The 20,507-nt window shown below is 48.0% G+C and overlaps 2 protein-coding genes across 7 annotated transcripts in view; one reads left to right on the forward strand and one right to left on the reverse strand.

Moving 5' to 3' along the window:
• The window catches only part of ERCC6L2 (ERCC excision repair 6 like 2), a 186,061-nt gene that overhangs the window by 154,177 nt on the left and 11,377 nt on the right, over positions 1-20,507 (forward strand). For 4 of the 6 annotated variants that reach the window (XM_055349986.2, XM_004048303.5, XM_055349987.2 and 1 more), the window contains one exon: positions 5,207-6,908. The exons of 1 other annotated variant lie outside the window; for it this stretch is intronic. In XM_055349986.2, the coding sequence (XP_055205961.2) occupies positions 5,207-6,185 (979 nt within the window). In that variant the 3' untranslated portion in view covers positions 6,186-6,908. Of the gene's footprint in view, positions 1-5,206; positions 6,909-19,142; positions 19,457-20,507 lie in introns of those variants that run through there. One more of the 6 variants, XM_055349989.2, reaches the window with a different exon arrangement.
• On the reverse strand, positions 17,673-19,199 carry LOC134756889 (uncharacterized). Its single transcript, XM_063696585.1, has one exon. It carries the CDS (start codon positions 18,917-18,919, stop codon positions 18,203-18,205), a length of 717 nt encoding a protein of 238 aa, XP_063552655.1. The 5' UTR covers positions 18,920-19,199; the 3' UTR covers positions 17,673-18,202.

A 20,507-nucleotide genomic window follows, 5' to 3' on the forward strand; every position in this document is an offset into this window, starting at 1 on the left:
GTTAGAATGGAGGGAGAGAGAAGCAAGGAAGCTGAAGAATGTTTGTAAAGGAGTGATTATAAAGTTAAACCTAAGCTGGACAAGGGAGGCTGATGGATAGTGTAAAAGCACAAGAGTCAGTGAATTTGAGGACTTGAGGTTACCAGCATATCCCCCAGCATTGCTGTTGTGGGCAATCATCAAGCAGCTGAGCTGGAGCCTTAGGTGACTAAGTCAGGGACATGGAGGTTGAGCTGTTGATGGTAATGACAATGGCAATTTATAAACTTGGGAGTAGGGGCTAACATGGAGTTGAGATGAGTTTGGAGGTGAGCTAAAGAAAGTGGTGGGCCAGATATTGGGTGGGACATCCACATGGATATTGATGTTATCAAGAATGATGGCAAGAGATGGGGTGGGAAGCAAGATTAATCCAGGATCTTGAGAGTTTAGCTGCTAGCAGGAAGCAGTGAAGGGGTCACTGAAGATTGAGGAGAGAACAGTTTAGCTGGATGGCATAAATGTTAAAGAGGGGAGGGAGTTTTCTGAGAAAAGAATGGTCTGGAAGCAGCATTGTCTGGAAGCACTAACCCTGAGGTTGGAGAGCTGTGAGATGCAAGAGCGTTGCCTTGCAAGGGCCGCATGGGAAGAGGCAATATCAGCAGAGCGCAGGACCATTCAGCATAGAAGCAGAAGACTCGGGGGACTCTTGGTTCCAGGGGCACGGAGGGATGGCTTGGAAGGGTGAGGAATTGGATTAGATCAAGATGTACAGTAGGAGGAGATGAGAGGCCAGTGGTAATGGGTGACGGAAGTGAACAGGGATGGGAGGCATGGTTGGACTGGTCCTGCTGGCTTCTGGGGGCAGTGGGAAATGTCTCTAGGTTCAAAGTACTTCCTGCAGGGGTTTGGCGACTCCCAGACAGCTGGTTCCTCAGCTGCCCAGGGAAGAGCTGGCCCCGCAGCTCTTTGGAGTGCTGGCGTAGCTGGTTGGAGTATGGCTCTCAGCTCTCTGCCGTTGCAGAGAAAGGTGACCACCTTCCACACTGCCACACAGTGTACCTCCCCACAGAACAGATCGGCAACAAGGATTTTTGCAGAGTGTGCCTTTTCACTTTGGGCAAATATTTTGCCAGGAGACTGACCATATACCTTTTTTTCCCTAAGTTTGCATGCGTTCTCTGTTCTCGATCGCCTCCAAGAGCCATGTTAGGACACTGGTTTGTTCTGTTCTGGGCTTCAATGTCAGTGCAACTTTAATATCTTCCCTAGATATATTGTATGCTGCTTATAGTCCTTTTTCATCTTCTTTGCTCACCAGTGCCTTCTTAAAAGGTGTTTTTGAAGCTGCCTCTTCAACCTCATGATCAGTAAGTTTGGAGGGGGACTCCTTTGTTGACTGGTAGTCTCTGAGTGAATTATCTAGCTTTCTTTTCCATGTATTTGTGAGCTTACAGCGATTAGGGAACTTTGCAAGTGCTAATTCTTTGTGCCCTCTGAGTCAGAAGACTAAGAAATGGAAGTTCTTCCCCATGTTTCTCAATGAGTCGTCCTTCAATGCTCATGAATTTCATTATGTCACACACAACCTGCACCAGGGAGCAGTGAGGCATGATTGAATCCTTCCTCAATGAAACTTCACATTATAACATATGAGGTCATTTCAGAAAAGGTTGTGATGAGCTTAAACTGACTTATGAAGGCACACCCAGTGACCCCAAGGTTAGGGTCGGCACCAAGTTGAAAGAGTAATCATGTTATCTTGATGTCAAGACCCTTGCTAGCTAGTCATGCTGCGGCTTCGTTGAAGTCACATGCTGGGTTGAGTTCGACAGAGGTTGTGGTGCCTCCTGGCTTGACAGCTGAGAGTAGGGCACTGAATCTTTTGTTTATCTGCTGCATCAGGTTACAGCTGGGTTTGCACACAGCATTATAGATAAGCGAGAAAGCAGCCTTCACAGCCTTGCACTTGGTGGTAACATTACCCGTTTTTCCAGTCAGGTATGCACCATGGTGCTATTTTTATTTTGCCTTTCTCTTCAACAATTGATCTGTCCAGCCTGATGAAATCCTTCAGCTCCGGCACCAGATCAGATGTTGCAATCAGCATTGTGAAAGTGACTGATACAGCACCTGCTGTGGTCGGGGAGTTTGCTTTTGGAATGGACACAATGCTGTACAGCATGCTGCATACTCATCTTGAGCCGTGGGCAGAGCGATGACAGACTCGTCAGCTTCGTTGAGTTCTAGTGGCATGTTCAAGTGTTTCAATCACTATGTGCCTTATTGGCTTTGGTTACCAATTAGGGATGTAGAAGTAAAACTGTCCAACCATGTACATTTTACCACCCTCTTTTCCATTAACTGTCCTAGTCAATCAGAATCAAGACTGCACCTCCCTCTACTGCAGTCACATGATCATCTGAATGAAGTGTTCAGTCCTCCTCTCCTTCCGGAAGCTTAGGCAGACAGAAGATGAATTTAGCTGTGTTCCACCTCCCTTCCTCCAGAAAGAGAGAGGATTTTGAATTGTATCCATGATACATAACTGCTTTTGATACACTTGCTGAAAGATACATATCTTTGGTTTCTTTTTTTCCCCCTTTCCCTAAGTGGGTTATGGAAGTCTACTCTAGTTAACTAATTTTTCTTCACAAACTGGCTGGCTTATGCCCCCTGTTTGTACCCTGCAGTTCCTTAAATTCTTAGAGAAAATTCTGAAGGCCCAGAATTAGGAAAGCCAGTTAAAAGGCAGAAATAAAGTGAATGATAATTATAGCTTATCCTGTAAGCAGCAACCATGTGGCATAGTGTACTTGCAGACTACTCAGATAAAATGAGGTTAGAAGCAGCTCTCCTCCCAGAGGTGACAGCTCACAGGGTCACGGGTGAGGTCGTGGTTTCAGCACAGCAGAGGTGAAGTTACTTTGGCAGTTGCTGAGACACCACCAAGCCTTGGATAAATAAAAGACATCAGCTTGTAACCTTGCCAATCACTTAATCTTTACAAACACAAATATTTAATAGAAGGGCCATGAAAATTGATTTGAAGATGAAAAATAGACAGAATAATATCTCATTACTTCATGTGAAGTGAAAACTGGAACCTCTTAAGAACATGCTTGTTACTTTCCAACAAGAACATTGGCAATTTCCAGGACAGAAATTTGGAGTCATGTGTATGTGTTACTAAATATTCTGTTGGAGATGAAAGTGGCTGTTGATCAAGCATGTATAGTATCTGGATTTCGGGAAGTTAACAAGACAGTGTAGTGAGGACTAGAAGCCACGGGCCCATCTGAAGCCACAAAAGAAAGTTGTGAGTGTGCTTTATGGTCTGCCACTAAAAGCAAAGGAAACACAAACTATGTAACCTGGTCTACATGGCAAAAATAAAAGTGGCATTGAAGCTCCTACTAACATACATTAAAAGTAATTTTTTTAATGCTAAGGATTCTCTGTTGTGCATAGGATAAAATTCAAACTTCTAAACTTGGCCTACAGACCCCCTATGATTTTTAGCATCTTCCTTGCAGTTTCTCCTGCCCCTCTGTGAACCAGGTCATCTTGGACCTGAGCCTGTACATGCACCCTCTCCCCCTGGGAGACTTCCTCACTCATCATTACCTGACTGACTTGTCAGGAAGAGACACCCTTTCTACCCACCTTGCCTACCACCAATCACTGACCTAGGTTCCCTTTCTATGAATGCCAGTAGTGCCCCATATTTACCTCATGGTAAATTTACATTATGGGTTTATCACTCTATTCTACTTTGATTTTCATGCATTTGTCTAGCCCAAGTAAACTAAACTCCTTGAAGATAGGAAACGGAGTCTTATTTGCTGTTATATAGTTCCTGCTATAGTGCTTAGCACATAACAGACTCTATAAATATTTGTTAAGTGAATAAATAAATGAATGTTTTAAGGAACTATGGTGTAAAACATAATTTCTAAAACTTTAGGACTTTTAATCAAGAGCTGCTGCACTCACTATCTATGACTTTTGTTCAAAGGAGTATTTATAAACATTGAGCTGTTCTATCTCATGGCCCAAACTCATCATCAGCAAAGCAATACCCATTGTCTTAGTCTGCTTGGATTGCCATAACAAAATACTATAGACTGGGTGGCTTAAACAACAGAAATTCGTGTCCACAGTTCTGGAGGCTGGATGGCCAACAACAAGAAGTTAGCTGATTCAGTTTCTGGTGAGGGCCCCCTTCCTGGCTGGCAGGTGGCCACCATCTCCCTGTATCCTTACATGGCAGAGAGGAAGAGACAGAAGAGAAAGAAACTGTGTGGGTTCTCTGGCATCTCTTCTAAGGACACTAATCCTGTTGGATCAGGGTCCCACCCGTATGACTTCATTTAACCTTAATTACCTCCTGAAGGCTCTAACTCCAAATACTGTTATGTCCTGGGTCAGGAGGCTTCTGCATGATTTGGGGGAGGGGCACAGTTTAGTCCATGGCACCCTCATTTAGGGAAAGGAGCAGGGCTCATTGCCCAGGTCCCTAAATCTTTCTGCCTCTATCTTACCAAGATTCTTGAAGGCCCATTTCCTCATACATGCATATAACAGCTTTTATTAGTATCTTACACTAAGAATACAACACACTTCTTCTAATAGCATCTCACTCCTTAGCTTAGGTGTCCATGCCAACTGGGGAAAAAATAGTCTAGGTTTATCAGTTTAGAACTTTCCTTTGGGCTCATCAAAAAGTCTTGTGCGATTTCTATGTTGTATTTGTAAAAGAAGGGGAAAAGGAGAGGGAAGGGAAGAAAATGTCTTTCTTAATTTTTCAGAATTTGCTCTTTTCGTTAAGATTCTTTGACAATTTCATTTCATGAGACTTGAATACAATATAGATTTTCAAGTACAGAGTCTATAAATCATGATCCTCATGTCAGTCATAAATTGGCTCAAAGGAGGAGTAGCATGCTGGGCCTCCATAATTCCCAGGAAATACCTAATATAATAGAATAAATCAAAACTTACAAAGCTGGTGATTTTGTGAGCTAAAATACTTTTCTCAGTAGCATAAGGGTAGAGGCCTCACTCTACTAGGATAAAATGCGTTTTCATTGTGGAATTCAGCAGACATATGCTAAAGGAACAAGATTACCTTCTGTGGCCTCTGCATTTCCTGTTACTGGTGATGAGTTCTTTCAAAATAAAATGTAATGAAAATAACCACTAGTTTTGTTCATTTAATCTTTAGAAAACAATTTGAAGAAATGGCCTCTTATTTTAACTCGTCTTCTGTAAACGAATTTGCTAAACATATAACCAATGCCACATCAGAAGAACGACAGAAAATGCTGAGAGACTTTTATGCTTCTCAATATCCAGAGGTAAAAGAATTTTTTGTGGATTCTGTGTCACAATTCAACAATTCTTCCTTTGAGAAAGGAGAGCAGCACACCCGGAAGAAATCTGATAAAAGAGAATCTCTTATAAAACCAAGGCTGTCAGATTCTGAAACCTTGTCATTTAAAGATTCTACCAACAAAATTTCTCAAGTTTGCAGCCTAAAAACATATAAAAGAAAATCAGTTAAGTTTCAGAATCATAGTTCCTGTAGAGAAGAGGTGTTTTTTAATGATGCAGAAACTAAGAAATCACCTGTTAGTTCTACTCAAGAGATTGACAGTGGGAAAAACAGCCAAGCATCCGAAGATACTGTGACATCCCGTTCTCTGAACAGTGAGTCTGAAACACATGAGAGAAGATTAGAAAATACCATGAAAGACCAACAGGACCTCACGAGAACGGGCATTTCAAGAAAAGAACCCCTTCTCAAATTGGAAAACAAAAAGATAGAAAATCCAGTGCTGGAAAATACTTCTGTGATAAGCTTACTTGGTGATACCTCTATTCTTGATGACCTTTTTAAAAGTCATGGGAACAGTCCCACACAACTGCCAAAGAAAGTTCTTTCAGGGCCCATGGAAAAAGCAAAACAGAGACCAAAAGATTTCTGGGACATCTTGAATGAGCAGAATGATGAGAGTCTTAGTAAACTCACAGACTTGGCAGTAATAGAGACTCTGTGTGAAAAAGCACCTCTAGCAGCTCCCTCCAAAAGGAGAGAAGAGCCAGCAACTTCTCTTTGGAAATCAAATGAGAAATTTTTATGGAAGAAATTTAGCCCAAGTGATACAGATGAAAACGCAACCAATACACAGAGTACCACATAAGCATATAAATGAATGACTGCACCAGTAAACTGCTGCCATCACTGTTTACGGCACTGGATTCCACACTGATTCTATTATCTTGAACACAGTTGTTGACATATATTTTTATTAAATTATTGCTTTAGGATTTTTTGAAGTCTAAAGTATTGTCATGGATCTGTTTTTCTTGATATTTGATTTGATCTTTCAAGAATATGATTGTATTTATAGTATAAACCTCTGTTATGAATTAGAAAAGATTCTAGGTTTGTTAATAGGAGACCTGGGACATCTTTCTTACTGTATTACATAATGATGTGACACTTGCCCTGGTGAGCATTGTTTCCCAGTATGAAAGATGAAGGGTCTGTACTGAATCAGCATGAGTGTCCTTCAGTTTAAAAAAGCTTTGCTTTGCTCTCCTAATGGCTCATAGGCTGAATAATGTCTGCCCCTCAAATCAGGTGTATACCAATGTGTTTTTTACTAGCACTTGGGAAAGTTATTAAGTATTTTCTTTTTCCCTGGGCATCATGTTCTATTATTATTTTAGAAAAAAGTCATAATTAGTACTGAATATATGGTATATATAATATTAAAATGGTAATTTTGCAACAGCTCAAAATTAAAAGGTTAATGTTATACACTTTACGAGCTGTGATTACTACCATTAGCCACAGACACCAGTGCCTCAACTTTTTATGTACCTATTGTGATTTAATGTAAATAAAGGTTTGTATAGTACTTTTGTAGTTCTTAAGTATGAAGAAATGGGTAAACTTTTTATTTTATTGGAAACTGTTATATTTTGAGTGTAATGTTTATGGTTTATAGCAAAATGAATGTGCTTATTGTTGAATGCATGTATTTAGAAGCCTTTACTCAGCCCCTGTGTTCTGTGCTAGGAGCTTGAGCTCTACAGGTAAGGCAGAGCTACAGGTGAATGAAAGGAAATCATGTCAGTGAAAAATCATGGTGGAAAGCCCCTGGCATCACATGTGCATGCTGTAGGCAGGACCTGAGCTGCCTCCGCTGCAGGTTCAGATGCACCACTGCAGCTGTCCTTCAGTTAGTTCACAGGGCTGCAAGAGGAGGACACATCCCTCCAGAAAACAGCCTGAGCTGGGAACTGGCTGTGCTAAAGAGCACTGCTATCAAGTTGAGGAGAGAGGGCTTCTGTGTACTCAGGATGTAGAGTCATTGCTCAGAAGTGAACAAAAAATCAAAAACAAAAGTCTTCTCAAGGGACTGATCGGCCAAGTATGCTTTTCTTTAGAGCAATGTTTTGCCCTAGAGAATTGTTAAATATATTTTATGTCATGACTCAGTACATATGTGTTCGTACATATATGATTGGAATAAAATGTTTATGAAATATTTACTCATAAGCCATGTAACATACTTTGACATTTTTCTCTTCTAGGATTGTGTTTGGTAGGGCAGTGGGTTTGTGTGTGTGTTAATCCTCTCACAACCCACTGAATTGAATTTCATGGCCCATGGTTAAGATCCACAGTGTGAAAACGCTGTTTTAAATTATATGAGTTCGTCATTTGTTTGCTGTGTGCAGCTGAGTTGTGTCCAGACTTATCAGATGGTATGTTTTGCCATTGAGGGGCCTTCTACACAATGAGTGCATGATGTGGTCCTTGATAGACTTGACTTGTAGATGTTTTCAGCCTACAGTGTGATCAGCTATCTGAGGAACTCCAGTAAGTAGATACCACTTCATTTCAGTTTATATACAAGACAATGTAGTTCAAACATTTTAATACCTTGTAAATTATGATATTCATATAAATATTAGCTCTATAGTCTTCATATATGTACAGTTTTTTTTTTTTTTTGTTTTGTTTTTTGAGATTGAGTCTCACTCTGTCACCCAGGCTGGAGTACAGTGGCATGATCTTGGCTCACTGCAACCTCCACCTCCCTCCCAAACAACTCTTATGCCTCAGCCTCCTGAGTAGCTAGGATTACAGGTGTGTACCACCACACTCAGCTAAACTTTTTTTTTTTTTTTTGAGACGGAGTCTCACTCTGTCACCAGGCTGGAGTGCAGTGGCTCGATCTCGGCTCACTGCAGCCTCCGCCCCGTGGGTCAAGCAATTCTCCTGCCTCAGCCTCCCGAGTAGCTGGGACTACAGGTGTGTGCCACCATGCTCAGCTAATTTTTTTTGTATTTTTAGTAGGGATGGGGTTTCACCATGTTGGCCAGGGTGGTCTCGATCTCCTGGCCGCAAGCGATCCACCTGCCTTGTCCTCCCAAAGTGCTGGGATTACAGGTGTGAGCCACCATGCCCAGCCAATAAATGCTATTAAAGAAACTTTTAGGCCGGGCACAGTGGCCTGTTTCAGAACGGAAACTGTCAGGTGGAGTGGACTCCCTGCAATGGAATGATGGAAAGATTTGGTTCAACCATTGATGACCTGAGAACAGACACTTGAAAGGTTTTCTTAGAAATGATCTCATCTCTGTGGTTTTCAAACTAGTGCTCCATGGAGCCACAGTGGTGTTGCTTGAAGCAACAGACTTGCATTTTACCCCTGAATCAGGGGGTCTAGGGCTCAGCACAGGCACTCTTTTTGTTTTTGCAGTTTCACAGGAATTCTGATGTGCCAGTGATTGTCAGGTTTGTCCTTGGGCAGGACTCACCTGCCTGACCTTCTGTCCCCCTGGGACACAGTATTTCCAGAGAGGTGCTTCAGTTGCCCCACCACGACTTCCAGCGCCCCCCATCTCTATATGCAGCTGAGCTCATGATGGAGCCCACTGTGTGCTTTTTGTTGTTGTTACATTCCTACAAAAATGTCCACACATATTTGAACATCTGTGTTCATAGTGGCATTATTCACAATGGCTACAACACGAAGAAAGCATTCCAAGTACCTATCGATGAATAAGCAAAATATTACACACACAGGAATATTATTCAGCCTTGAAAGGAAATTGGGACACGTGCTACAACATAGATGAATCTTGAGGACGGTATGCAAAGTGAAATAAATCAGACACAGAAGGACAAATACTGTATGATTCCACTTATATAAAGTACCTAGATTAGTCAGATTCATAGAGACAAAGTAGAATGGTGGTTGCTAGACGCTGGAGGAAGGGGAGAAAGGGGAGTTATTAATGGGTGTAGTTTCTGTTATACAGGATGAAAAGTGGCCTGAAGATGGATGGTCGTGATGGTTGCACAGCAATGTGAATTTAATGACACTGAAGTGTACACTTAAAAGTCATTAAAATGCTAAATTTTGTATGTATTTTACAATTTTAAAAATGGAAAAAAAGTAAGACCAAAAGCAACACTTCTCTCCAGAATGTGCGTTATATACCAAATGTTGACGTATGTGAGATTGCTGACTATATTTTACTTATCAATTTGAAATTATATGGTTTTTATGTTGACACTCCATATAAGCCATTATTTTGAAAAAAAAAACATTTTCCTTATTAAAAGATTGGAAAAAAATTCACACATAGCATTGTTTTTCTTTTTTTGTAAGACAGAGTCTCACTCTGTCACCTAGGTTGGAGTGCAATGGCGCAATCATAGCTCACTGCAGCCTCGACCTCCCAGGCTCAAGGGATCTTCCCACCTCAGCCTCCCAAGTAGCTGGGACCACAGATGTGCACCACCCTGCCCGGCTAATTTTTGCATTTTTTTTTTTTTTTTTTTGTAGAGACAGGGTTTCGCCATGTTGCCCAGGTCTGGTCTTGAACTTCTGAACTCAAGCAATCTGCCTGCCTTTGCCTGCATTGTTTTTCTATTATATTTCATGTATTTTATTTGCTCTGCTGCAGGTTAAACTATGATGGTTATATTTATTGCCTAAGTTTCCATTAAGACCAATCTTAATTATACCAACATGATACCTTTCTGCCATGGACAGAGATAATACTCATCTGACATTCTTGGTTTTTTACTGCTCTGTCTTGTAGATAAGAATCAAGAATGCTTCTTTCTACAGATACCTTTTTCGTTAGCTAAATAGGCCTCGCAGTCTCGTTGAAAGAAATAACTAAAACTCACCTTATATTGTTTCAGTTTATCTGGCAGGGGGAAAAATGCGTGTGCAGCTCTGAATTTCTAATACGTCTCTAAGGAAACTCCAGTGAGTTGTCTTGTCAGACTAAAATGTCAATTATTGACCTCCATACATTTTTTAACTTTGAATTTTCTTAATTTTTTTGTAAAGTGGGATATGTTTCTGAACTGAAAGAAACTTCAAAAGAAGCCTCATAATAGCTAACTCATATTTTCTCTTCTTTCCTAAAACTATTATAAAAGCACTAATGGGAACAAAACAATTATTTTTCAAAATATAAATGCCAGGATGCACCATATGAGAAGCCCCCAGCCCCCTCTGCTTGCCTCCCAGCACCCGCATTGTGCTCCAGTGTTCAGCTTTCTCTTCCTCTCTGTCCACCACTCCCTGCCCTCTCTTCCCACTGCCAGTACCTAAGTGGCCTTCCTTCACCTGTGCCTGGCAAAGCCCTAGGTTCCTTCCATGTCACCCCTGACTCCTGAATCAACACCTCCCTCTCTGAGCTTCCTGCTCACCAAGCTCAATGGCGCCTCAATGACCTGCCCACTGTTGCCTGAGGCAGCACTCTCACTGTCCCAAGACCCCATCACACCTTCACCTTGCTGGGACCTCCTAACTCCCTCAGCTTCCCCTACTCCACATTGGGGGTGTATCAGTCCGTTCTCACGCTGCTATGAAGAAATACCCGAGAAATACCTGGGTTAATTTATAAAGCAGTTTAATTGGCTCACAGTTCCTTATAGCTGGGGAGGCCTCAGGAAGCTTACAATCATGGAGGCAGTTCACGTGAAGGGGGAAGAAAGGCACCTTTCTCACAGGGTGGTGAGAGAGAGGAAGGGGGATGGGGGAAGCCCCTTATAAAAGCATCAGATCGGCTGGGCACAGTGGCTCACGCGTGTAATCCCAGCACTTTGGGAGGCCGAGGCAGGCAGATCACAAGGTCAGGAGTTCGAGACCAGCCTAACCAACATGGTGAAACCCTTTCTCTACTAAAAATACACATTAGCCGGGCGTGATGGCACACACCTGTAATCCCAGCTACTGGGGAGGCTGAGGCAGGAGAATCTCTTGAACCCGGGAGGCAGAGGTTGCAGTGAACCGAGATCGCGCCACTGCACTCCAGCCTGAGTGACAGAGTGATACGCCGTTAAAAAAAAAAAAAAAAGATCTTGTGAGAACTCACTGTCACGAGAGCAGCGTTCAGGAAACCACCTCCATGATTCAATTACCTCCACCTGGTCCCGCCCATGACACGTGGGGATTATTAAAATTCAAGGTGAGATTTGGGTGGGGACACAGAGCCAAACCATATCAGGGGGCCAGGCCTTCAGCAGGTGGATAAGATGGGAGGAGTTCTGAAATACACACCCGGGATGCTCCAGAGGCCAAATCATAGGGCAGGTCATCCCAAGGACAGCAGTTAATTCACTGACATGCTAGCAAAGGGCAAACCGAATCGGCCCCGCGGAGCCCAGGTAGGGGCGCCGCTCACCTCCTAAAATGCCCTCAAAGACCCCTTAGGGCACAGCCATATGCTGAGACATGTTGGGGTGGACAAGCAGGTCTCAAGAAGCTTAGAATGTCCCCTAGGTGGACGCTAAGGGACAAGGCCCACCGAGGAACGCAGCTGCAGATGATGGAATGCCCTCCCAAAGGCGGGAACAAGCAAGGCTTCCGCAGCTCAAAAGGAGAAACATGCTTTGCGCTGGAGTCCTCAGAAAAGGCCACTTCCAAACTGTGGGGATGGGGGGTGGACGGGCCTAAGAGAATGGGAAGGCAGAACACCCCTTCTCCAGTCTCCCTTGGCCGTTAAAACCCCAGAGCAGCAGCAACGTGGGCTGTTTGGTGCGGAGGTTCCTGGTTTGGGTTGGCCAGGCATAGAGCGCTTCCGACAGTTCACCCACCCTCCAAGACGCGCGGGCCGGGGAGCGGGGAGAGGGCGGAGGGAACGGCGCACCGGGCCCCGTCGGACTGTTGGACCAAAAGTCCTCCGTGTCGGGGGCTCGCAGCGCCGCCGCGGCGAACCCAGCTAGGGGGCACCGCCTGCGCCGGGCACAGGGAGGCCGTTCGGCTTTCCCCCTCGCGCCCATTACTCTCAGGCGTCCCGGGGAACCCCGCGGGCCAAGTGTCGGGCTGCGTCCGGGCAGAGGCGGCTTCGCCTGGTGTCCGCGCGTTTCCGAAGGGCACCCGCGGCGGGGCCCACAACTCGAGCTGGGAGCCGCCCCAAGCAATCCGTTCCTCCGAATCAGGCTGCTTTTCTCTGTGAAGAAAAGAGAAAGCCAGCGATTAACTGATGGCTTGGCCGGCTGGAAACGGGAAAGCGAGTTCTCCAGGAGCGGCACACCTCGGGGAAGCCCAGTCCCTCCAGGGCAGGGAGCGAGGGGCGGTCCTGGGGGCTGCTTCCCGCGGGGAGAGAAGGGAGGGCGGCGCAACCCTCTGCGGGGTCCGCCCCTCGGTTCTCCCGACCCCCGCGGCCTGGGGGACACGGGGCAAATTCTCGGATAGCGACGGGCGGGAAGGGGACCCGGGCTGGCGATGGGCCGAGTGCCTCCTTTGCTCTCACCCCCGCGCGAAGACGAGGCCAGTGGGCGGGTGGCGTGGGGCGAGGCCTCCGCAGGCCGCCGGGGGCCCAGGCACCTGGAGCCGGGAGGGTCCCCTCCCTTCCCCGCCCTGGATGGCGGCCTATGGGAAAGCAGGCTCCACTGGATCCCGCGCGCGTCGCGCGGAGGTCGTGGGAAGCCGAGGGCGGGAGGGCGGAGGCGCCGGCAGGGTCGGCGGGACCGGGGCTCGGACGGAGGACAGGGGCGAGGAGGAGGCAGGAAGGACGCCGGATACTGCGGGGCGCCTAGGGGGTTCCGAGCGCAGCGGCTGCGGGGCCGACCCGCCCAGGATGGAATCGGGGCCCCGGCGCCCCCACGCCGCTCCTCCAGGCCGAAACCCTGCGGCCCCGAGCCCCCGGCCTCAGGCCCACCCCGCAGGTCGTCCCTGCAGCTGCCTTCCCTTCCTCCACCTCCCTCCCGCCTCCGAAGCCGGCGCCCCCGGCCAAGTGGCCGCTCTCAACCTGTTACCAAGTCCTAGAGAGAATTTCTCCAAAATATTTCCTGGATCCCCCTGCCAAGGGCCCTGTCCCGCCCTTCCAGCTCCCATCTGGATGCCTGCAGACCTCTCCCCGGGTTCTGAGGCTCTGGCCTCCTCCCTCCCTAATCCATTTTCCACACCGCTTCCCCGGGAACCTGTTAAAATACATCGGGACCGCGGCGGGTGCAAGCCTCCTGTATCTCCACATAGCAGGCTAAGGGGGATTGGGTAGGGAATAAAGGCTGCAGGGGACATCGGCTGGCAGGTATGAAGCCCATACTGTGTGTCGTTTGTTAAACACTTCCAGTGGATTTTCTCGTTTAATCTGCCCAACAACGCTTCTGGGCCGGTATTCGTATTGTTTTATAGAGGGAGAAACTGAGGCACAGAGGGGAACTCGGCTTGTAAGCAACGGAGTAATTCAGAGCCCGTCAGCCCCACGCCGAGTCTATTCACCCTGGCAGGGGCTTCCGCGGGAACCATGACCCTTCCTAACTGGGGTGGAAGGACCCGCAGCGCCAGCGGGGTCCAGGCCAGACGGCAGCGAGTGTCTGTTAATAGGGATAATGAGTCGGTCAGGCAGTGGGGCACAGGTTCAGTGTGATCTGGAATGCCTGCGAGGCCCCCTTGCTCATCCACCTGCCTTTAGTGGATGGGTGGTCTTGAGTTTCTGGAGATGGGCAAGACGGAGCAGTCTCCACACTTGGCTCTTCAGCCCCTGCGCCCCCCACAGCCGCCTCTGTTTTCCTGGAGACACCGCAGGCTCCTAACCTCAGGCCGGCTTGTGCTGCTCCACCCTCTCCCTCCCCCACAGACACAGACCACTTAGCGCGCTCTCCCGTCCCTCACCCCTGCCAACAGCAGCCTCTTCTGGCCACTTCCTTTGCATGTGAATGAGTCCAGGTCTGGGCTGCCTTTGTCCGGGGAGGCCGGTGGGATTTCCATCATTAGTTGTTGGTTGGTGAGTCAGGGGTCAGCAGTGTTCTCCTTTCCAGGACCCAGAAATGACACCACAAGGGTAACTGGCCACTATTTCCTGCCTAGGAACTAGCAGCATCCCACCCCCACCACTCCATGGCCTAGATAAGACAGGCCAAGACCCCAGAGACAACAGGACTCTGGAACAGGGAAGGGATTTATGATTAGCATAGGCTCTAGTTAAATTCCTTTTTTTATTTCTGTGCATTGACCTATTATGTAATATGCTTTTTTCTTCCTGGAATACAGATCCTACCAGTGGTTTTATTCCTTTTTTATATAATGTTTAATTCATCTGTCTCTGTAAATCCATCACATGAAATTGAAAGGGTCTCAAAGAGCAGACTGTTTCCCCCCTAACTCTTCCACTATTCAACCCAGGGGCAAGCACTGTCATCCCTCACTGCTACCAGCTTCTGGTCAGTCTTTCTGGCCACACATATGTAGACATGCTTCATTCTTTTAACTGTGTTTTTGATGTTTTCTATATTAACACCAAAAAAAAGTACACTAAGAAATCAGTGCTATTTCCGAATGGAGCCCGGAGTTTCTCAGCACTGCGCTCCTCCCGTGCCAGAAGCACCCTACTTTTCTTCCTCAGGTGCTTCATCAATCACATGGGGCTGAGGCAGTGAGGAGGATGTATTTGCCTCACATAGAGACTTAAAGGTTTTCCCGATCTCCTCTGGGTACAGAACAAGAAATTAAGGATGATCTGAAATATACAGGGCTTGGATAAGACTTGAAACAATTGTGATGATAGGAATTGCTGGGTTCTGGAACCGAGGATTGCAGTAACCAGGGGCTCAGAAAGCTGAGATATCCCTCCAGTGAAAGGGGACCCAGGAGCATAACGGAACAAAAGTCATTTCTCTTCCTCATAATGGGTATTTCTCTTTTTCTGGTGAGGAGTGTCAGTATCAGCATTTATCTGCTGGAGACTGTTTAAATGTTAGGTGTACTTAGCAACTTTGCATCTATTTTTCTTAAACACGAATCGCTTTCCAGAAGGGAACCGAAATGACCACCTCTAAAAGTTGCTACTAACTATTGCTCCAGAAACCAAAGTGATCCCACTCCCATGGCTGGCCATAGTCTAATTTCTTCACAAACAGAGGCAGAGCGGCTTGCACCACGTAACCCCAAAGCTTTTCTGTAACTGATCAGAAGTTCCTTTCTCCACCCTTTAGCAGAGGTGCTGGTGACCAGGGAAGAGGAGAAGGTAAAGAGCAGAGTGAATTAAGGGAAGTAGGGGACATAGATTCTTTAAAGTCTGGGTAATCAATCCCAATGTATTCAAGAGAGAAGTCAACTTGCTTTCCTAGATGGGACGTGGTGGCCTACGGCATCCGTAGCAAACCACTCCCTTCTTGGATAGTTGGCTCCCAGACTTGAAGGCTGTGCTCCTTGCTGTCCTCAGACCTCTCCAGCAGTCTCTTTCTGGTTTCCTTTGTGGGCTCCTCCTCCTCCTCACCTTGTCCCTTGGATTTCCCAGGGAGCTATCCCCAATCTAGGGTTAGTCTCATGCACCCACCATATTCCAGGGGCCCCTCCACTCACTCTCATGCTTTTAATGAATTCATTTATGGGTGATCAGGAATCTTCACCATAGCCCAATCGCCCTTCTGAGTTTCAGGTGCACACCCTGTTGCTTTGGTGTGACTGCTTCCCATTGGGTTATCCTTGGGCACCTCACACTCATTGTGTCCAAAGCAGAATTCTTCATCCTCAACTCTGCACTCATCCTTCTATATTTGAGACTCCTAACTCAGTTAATCGCATTGCATCAGTCATTGACCTCGTAACCCAAATCTCAGCACCGTCTTTTTTTATTTGGTTGGATGCTTCCATTCCTCTCAGCCACTGTATTCACTCAGTAACCAAGACTTCCAGAGTTGACCTCATAAATATTTCCTTAACTCTGATGCCTTCTTTCCAGTTTCCTACCAGTGTCCTAGTTCCTGAACCACTGCAATAGCTTCAAGTCTTTCACTTCTTAGGTCTTCTAGAGAAATTTGTCATATCTAGTAGAACTCTTTTGTTGAAAATGACGCAGACTGGTTTAAGCAAAAAAGCAAAATCATGGATGTCAGGCTGGTTTCAGGTGTGGCGTGGTGTCGAAGCTCAAGGGACACCACCCACACCCTGTGTCACCAGCTCACCACTCAGGTCTGCTCTCTGTCACTCTGGTGGGCTTCATTCTCAGGCTGCATCATGGGAGTGCAGTAGCAGCAGAAGGTCCAGCTCGCCTGGTGCTTCCAGTGTCAAGTTCTATAGGAAGGAGGCAGGCCTGAGGCCAGATGGCAGCGAGTTTCTGTTAACAGCGACACTGAGTGGGTCAGGCGGTGGGGCTCAGGTTCAGTGTGATCTGGAATGCCTCCGAGGCCCCCTTGCTCGTCCACCTGCCTTTAGTAGATGGATGGTCTGAGTTTCTGGAGATGACTAGGAGTAGCAGGAAGGGACACTGAGCTACACAACACATCCAAAGCCCACCATGCATCAGACCCATGGATTCCCCTGCATAAAATTCCCCAAGGCAAATTTTGCCCATTGAAGTTTTGTCAAGATGATTTGATTCTTCTGTTGAAATGAAGTATTAATCATTGTTGAACTTTTTCATTTTGTTTGCATTGATATTTCCACCAGTAATCTTCAATAAGAATAGAATTTTAGAACTGATCATTTGGGTCTACTCTTCAACTTGCAAGGAACTGTGCACGGTGTTAAGACCATGCCTCTGAGATCACTGGAGAGACAGATGGAGAAGTGGAGGATTTGTATTTAGAGTCTAGTCAGGGAAACACACCTCCCCCCTCAGATAGAATCTCCTGTTGTTGGTCAATATTGGAGGATAGAGTGGCAAGCCAAGATTCAGATATGGTGACTGATAGAAGCAGTGAAGGTCTCTAAAGAGCAAAGAGAAGTCATGAGGGTTCTGAGAACCGAGGTCCTGGAAGCTGGAGAAGGGGCCCTGGGGAGTGGAACCGGACCTCTGCACTTGCCTGGCCCTGGGGCCTCCCGGAGAGCTGGACTCAAATCTCCGAGATGGACCAGCCGGCCCGGGCGGGATGTGGGCAGGCAGGTCCTGGGAGTGCATGAAGCAAGCTAGAAAACTGGGCATGACCGCGCCACCGTTGGGAGTCCCGGGGGTTACTGGGGCTCTGCTGACGGGAACAGGCTCCTGTCCTGCGATCTGCGGCCGCCACGCCGCCCTCTGGGGCCCCCTGTTGGCAGAACCTGGCGGGAGCTCGCTGGCCCGCAGAAGGCTCGGGGCCTGGTAGCCAGGGCGCGGAGCCCAGGAGGTGGATTCGGAACTCAGTGCGCCCCGGAGCGCCGCAGTGGGGCGGGGGTGGGGGAAGCGCGGGGAAGCGCGGAGTCTCTGGGTCAGCCGGTTCCCACTGCCAACGCCCACAGGCCAGGCGGCTTCCGCAGCATCTGCTCCACACCCCATGCGGAGCAGGGGCTTGTTGTTTCTGCACACGCCCACCGCATACACACCGCACCACACACACAAACACACTACACACACCACACTATACACACCACACACAAACACACCACACACACCACACTACACACAAACGCCACACACACCCCACACACCACACAAACACACCACACCACACACACAGCCCACACACACTACAAACACACCACACACAAACACCACACACACCCCACACACACCACACACATACCACAACACACACCAAACTCACCACACGCACCAAACACGCCACACACCACACAAACACACCACACAGACCCCACACACCACACATACCACAACACACACTACACCCAAACACACATGCACCAAACACACCACACGCACACACCCCACACATACCACAACACACACTACACCAAACACACCACACCACACAAACACACCACACACACACCACACTACACACACACACCACCTACCCCACACACATACCCCACACCACCCCACACACTACACACACCACACACACCACACACACACCACCACACCACACACACACTACACACACCCCACATGCACCACACCACACACACGCACACCACACACCACACATCACACCACAGCCACACCACACCCCCGCCTCCAACACCCACCTCTCGCGCCCCTCTCCCGCCTCCTGTGTGGTGTGTGCTCTAGTTCCCCGCAAAGCAGGTGGGAGACGGAGTGACCGGCAGGACAGGCTGCCTGGGGAACCGGGAAAGCTGAAGTGGACACAGGAGGAGCGGGCAGGGAGAGCCCAGGCCCCGCGGGCTGCGGGAAAGGAGAGGGCAGCGACTGGGCGAGGGAGGAAAGACCCTGGCCGGGGCAGCCCGGCGCGGGAGAGGCTGCGTGTGCGCGGCTCAGTCACACGCCGTGGGAGAAGGCGGCCCGGCTGGAAAGCTGAGGCGGAACCGAAGGCCCCCGCGTGGAGGCTGCAGCCCCTGCGCCGGCCGGGCGGGTCCAGAAGGAGCCCAGGCCGCACCTCCAGGCCGGCGCCGCCGCCGCCCAGCGCCCACCCGTCCCCCCAGCGCCACTCCACATGCACCTTCTCCCGGGGCGCCGGCCGCCTCGGCTGCCCCCGCAGCGTTTCCCTAGCTTCCCTCCAAGGCCCCCGGCCGCCCTTTCTCAGCATTCTTCGCAGTTTCATCTCCATCCGCGCGGCCTTGCCGAGACCCTCCAAGCCAACTCCTCAGCCTTCTACTGGATCTCCTCCAGGCTAGCTCCCAGGGGCGCCTGTCCAGGCCCGGGATTTACATTCCCAGTCCTCATGCAGAGCCCCGTCCCCGCACCGAGGCAGCAGAGCTGGGAGCGCGATGCAGTTCTCTGCGAGAGCCTAGGTCTGACTCTAACTCTGCCCTGTATTCTCCGCTTTCTAGGAGCGCGTGACATCGGCGGCCAGTTCCGTCATCTGGGCTATCCCACCCATACCACCCAGCCCTGGGAACGGATGCGATAGTGGACCCGAAGGCACCCTGCAAACTGTAACTCTCACACTTGCCAGACGGCGCTTCCTGAAGGGTCACACTGAGCATCTGTTTTCAGAGTTTCCTATTTTCCAGAAAAAAAAAAAAAAGTCCCTATCTGTGCATTAAAAATGCAGGCCAAAACGTATTTTCCACTTCTCCCCTCTGTTCACTTGGCTTTGGCTTAGCATTTTCCCAAGCTGTGTTTCTTGGAGCACGAGTGCCCTTCAGATATGAGTAGATGCCCCACGAGAAAAGCCAAGTTCAGGAATATCCCTTCCTTGAGATTAGAGTGTGCCCTCTCCTGTGAAAGGTCCTGAGAGGTGTAACCTTTTTAAACCACTTTTCCAACTGAATGAGCCACAGGTCTTGTTTTCCTCCATGGCACACTCTAAAATTCCTGGGGACCACTAGGGCCCCACGCAACAGAGGTAGGAACCCTGCTCTAGGCAAGTCGAGCCACTTGCCCTTCCGTCTCAGAGAGGTTGTCCTCGAGTTCTTGCCACCAGGGTCCCCTAGTAAGGGCGTCCCTAATAAAGCCTGGCTGTTCCCCTTTTCCTTCTATTCTATGAGCTAGGCAGAATGGTTCTGGCAAACCCATCTTTCTGAGTCAGGTTGTCCAGAGGAAGTTCTGTTTCTTGCAACTAAAAGACTCTGACACAGACCAGCAGGCAAAAAGTCAGTGAAGGGATTACCATTCCAAACTAGAAATTTCCCACGTTCACCCTAGCATTGGAATGGATAAGTATACGTCATATACATTGTGTGATATATTCACACATACGGCACAGCAACAAAAATAAACTATCTTCAACCTTAGGCAATAATGTGCGTGAATTTCCAAATACAATTTGAACACAATGAGCTAGACACAATTTGAATTCATTTATAAGAAGGGAAAAGCCAGCAAAACTAACCTATGTTGTTAGAAGTTAGGATGGGGGACTGGGCGCGGTGGCTCAGGCCTGTAATCCCAGCACTTTGGGAGGCCAAGGTGGGCGGATCACGAGGTCAGGAGATCGAGACCATCCTGGCTAACATGGTGAAACCCCGTCTCTACTAAAAATACAAAAAATTAGCCGGGCGTGGTGGCACGTGACTGTAATCCCAGCTACTCGGGAGGCTAAGGTAAGAGAATTGCTTGAACCCAGGAGGCGGAGGTTGCAGTGAGCTGAGATCGCGCCACTGCACTCTAGCCTGGGTGACAGAGCAAGACTCCGTCTCAAAAAAAAAAAACAAAAAAAAATTAGGATGGTACACTTAGGATAAGTTAGTTAG

The sequence above is a fragment of the Gorilla gorilla genome, chromosome 13 (assembly GCF_029281585.2).
Source record: "Gorilla gorilla gorilla isolate KB3781 chromosome 13, NHGRI_mGorGor1-v2.1_pri, whole genome shotgun sequence".
NCBI classification, from domain to species: Eukaryota; Metazoa; Chordata; class Mammalia; order Primates; family Hominidae; genus Gorilla; species Gorilla gorilla.